This window comes from Octopus bimaculoides, unplaced genomic scaffold (assembly GCF_001194135.2).
Source record: "Octopus bimaculoides isolate UCB-OBI-ISO-001 unplaced genomic scaffold, ASM119413v2 Scaffold_283264, whole genome shotgun sequence".
Lineage (NCBI taxonomy): Eukaryota > Metazoa > Mollusca > Cephalopoda > Octopoda > Octopodidae > Octopus > Octopus bimaculoides.
The window spans coordinates 1467-2843 of record NW_026306856.1 but is presented as its reverse complement, the minus strand read 5'-3'; the positions used below and the strand labels follow the sequence as shown (position 1 = coordinate 2843).

General features: G+C 43.6%; 1 protein-coding gene across 1 annotated transcript in view; it reads left to right on the top strand.

The window, feature by feature from the left end:
• The window catches only part of LOC106883286 (uncharacterized), an 11112-nt gene that overhangs the window by 8298 nt on the left and 1437 nt on the right, over positions 1-1377 (top strand). Inside the window, exon 6 of the mRNA XM_014934244.2 lies at positions 924-1054. Within this exon, the coding sequence (XP_014789730.1) occupies positions 924-1054 (131 nt within the window). The remainder of the gene's footprint in view (positions 1-923; positions 1055-1377) is intronic.

The window sequence follows — 1377 nt, the reverse complement described above, 5'->3', positions numbered from 1 at the left end:
CGTCGAGTGGCTGTGTGGCAAGTAGCTTGCTTACCAACCACATGGTTCCGGGTTCAGTCCCACTGCGTGGCACCTTGGGCAAGTGTCTTTTACTATAAACTCGGGCCGGCCAAAGCCTTGTGAGTGGATTTGGTAGACAGAAACTGAAAGAAGCCTGTCGTATATATGTATGTGTATATATATATGTGTGTTTGTGTAGATGTTTGTGTGTCTGTGTTTGTCCCCCCAACATCGCTTGACAACCGATGCTGGTGTGTTTATGTCCCCGTAACTTAGCTGTTCGGCAAAAGAGACCGATAGAACAAGTACTAGGCTTCCAAAGAAATAAGTCCTGGGGTCGATTTGCTCGACTAAACGGCGGTGCTCCAGCATGGCCGCAGTCAAAAGACTGAAACAAGTAAAAGAGTAAAAAGAATATATGTATACACACACACACACACACACAAGCACATAAATGTGTGTGTGTTTGTATAGGAATACGTTGTTCTTTCTGTGTCTCTCTAATTCTCCATTGTATACACATGATTTTCTTTTATTTTGTTTTTTTTATTTTATTGTTTTTCTGATGTTGCTGATGATGATAATGATGATGATGATGATGACAATAAATAACTATGATGGTAATGTTGCTTGCTACTGATGCTGGTGCCGTTGGCAATGCTGATGATGATGATGATGATGATGGTCATGATGATGACGACGATGATGATGATGATGACAATCGTGGTGATGGTGATGATGATGATGATGATGGTCATGATGATGACAACGATGATGATGTTGATGATAATGGTGATGACGACGACAATGATGATGATGATGATGGTGATGACAACACTAATGACAATCGTGGTGGTGGTGATGATGATGACGACAACGATGATGACGATGATAATGATGATGATGATGGTGATGGTTGCTAGATGCAATATCTCCCCGAAATCATCCGGAAGGGACTGATGTCGGAACACACGCAAATAAAACAGCAGACGATGCGAGCCATATCCTTCCTGCTAGCCTACATGCCCGAACAAACGACAGAACATTTACTGAGGTAAGACATTACGATAGCCATCTGTGTATCATACTCAAAGCAGATACATCACAGGAAGACAAATGAACTGCAGCACTCATCCATGAATAACATCTCTTTTGTCCGCACACACTGTGTTTAAAAGCACAAATATACCAGTAGCAGTGTGGAGGCGCAATGGCCCAGTGGTTAGGGCAGCGGACTTGCGGTCATAGGATCGTGGTTTTGATTCCCAGACCGGCCGTTGTGAGTGTTTATTGAGCGAAAAACACCTAAAAAGCTCCATGAGGCTCCGGCAGGGGATGGTGGCGAACCCTGCTGTACTCTTCCACCACAACTTTCTC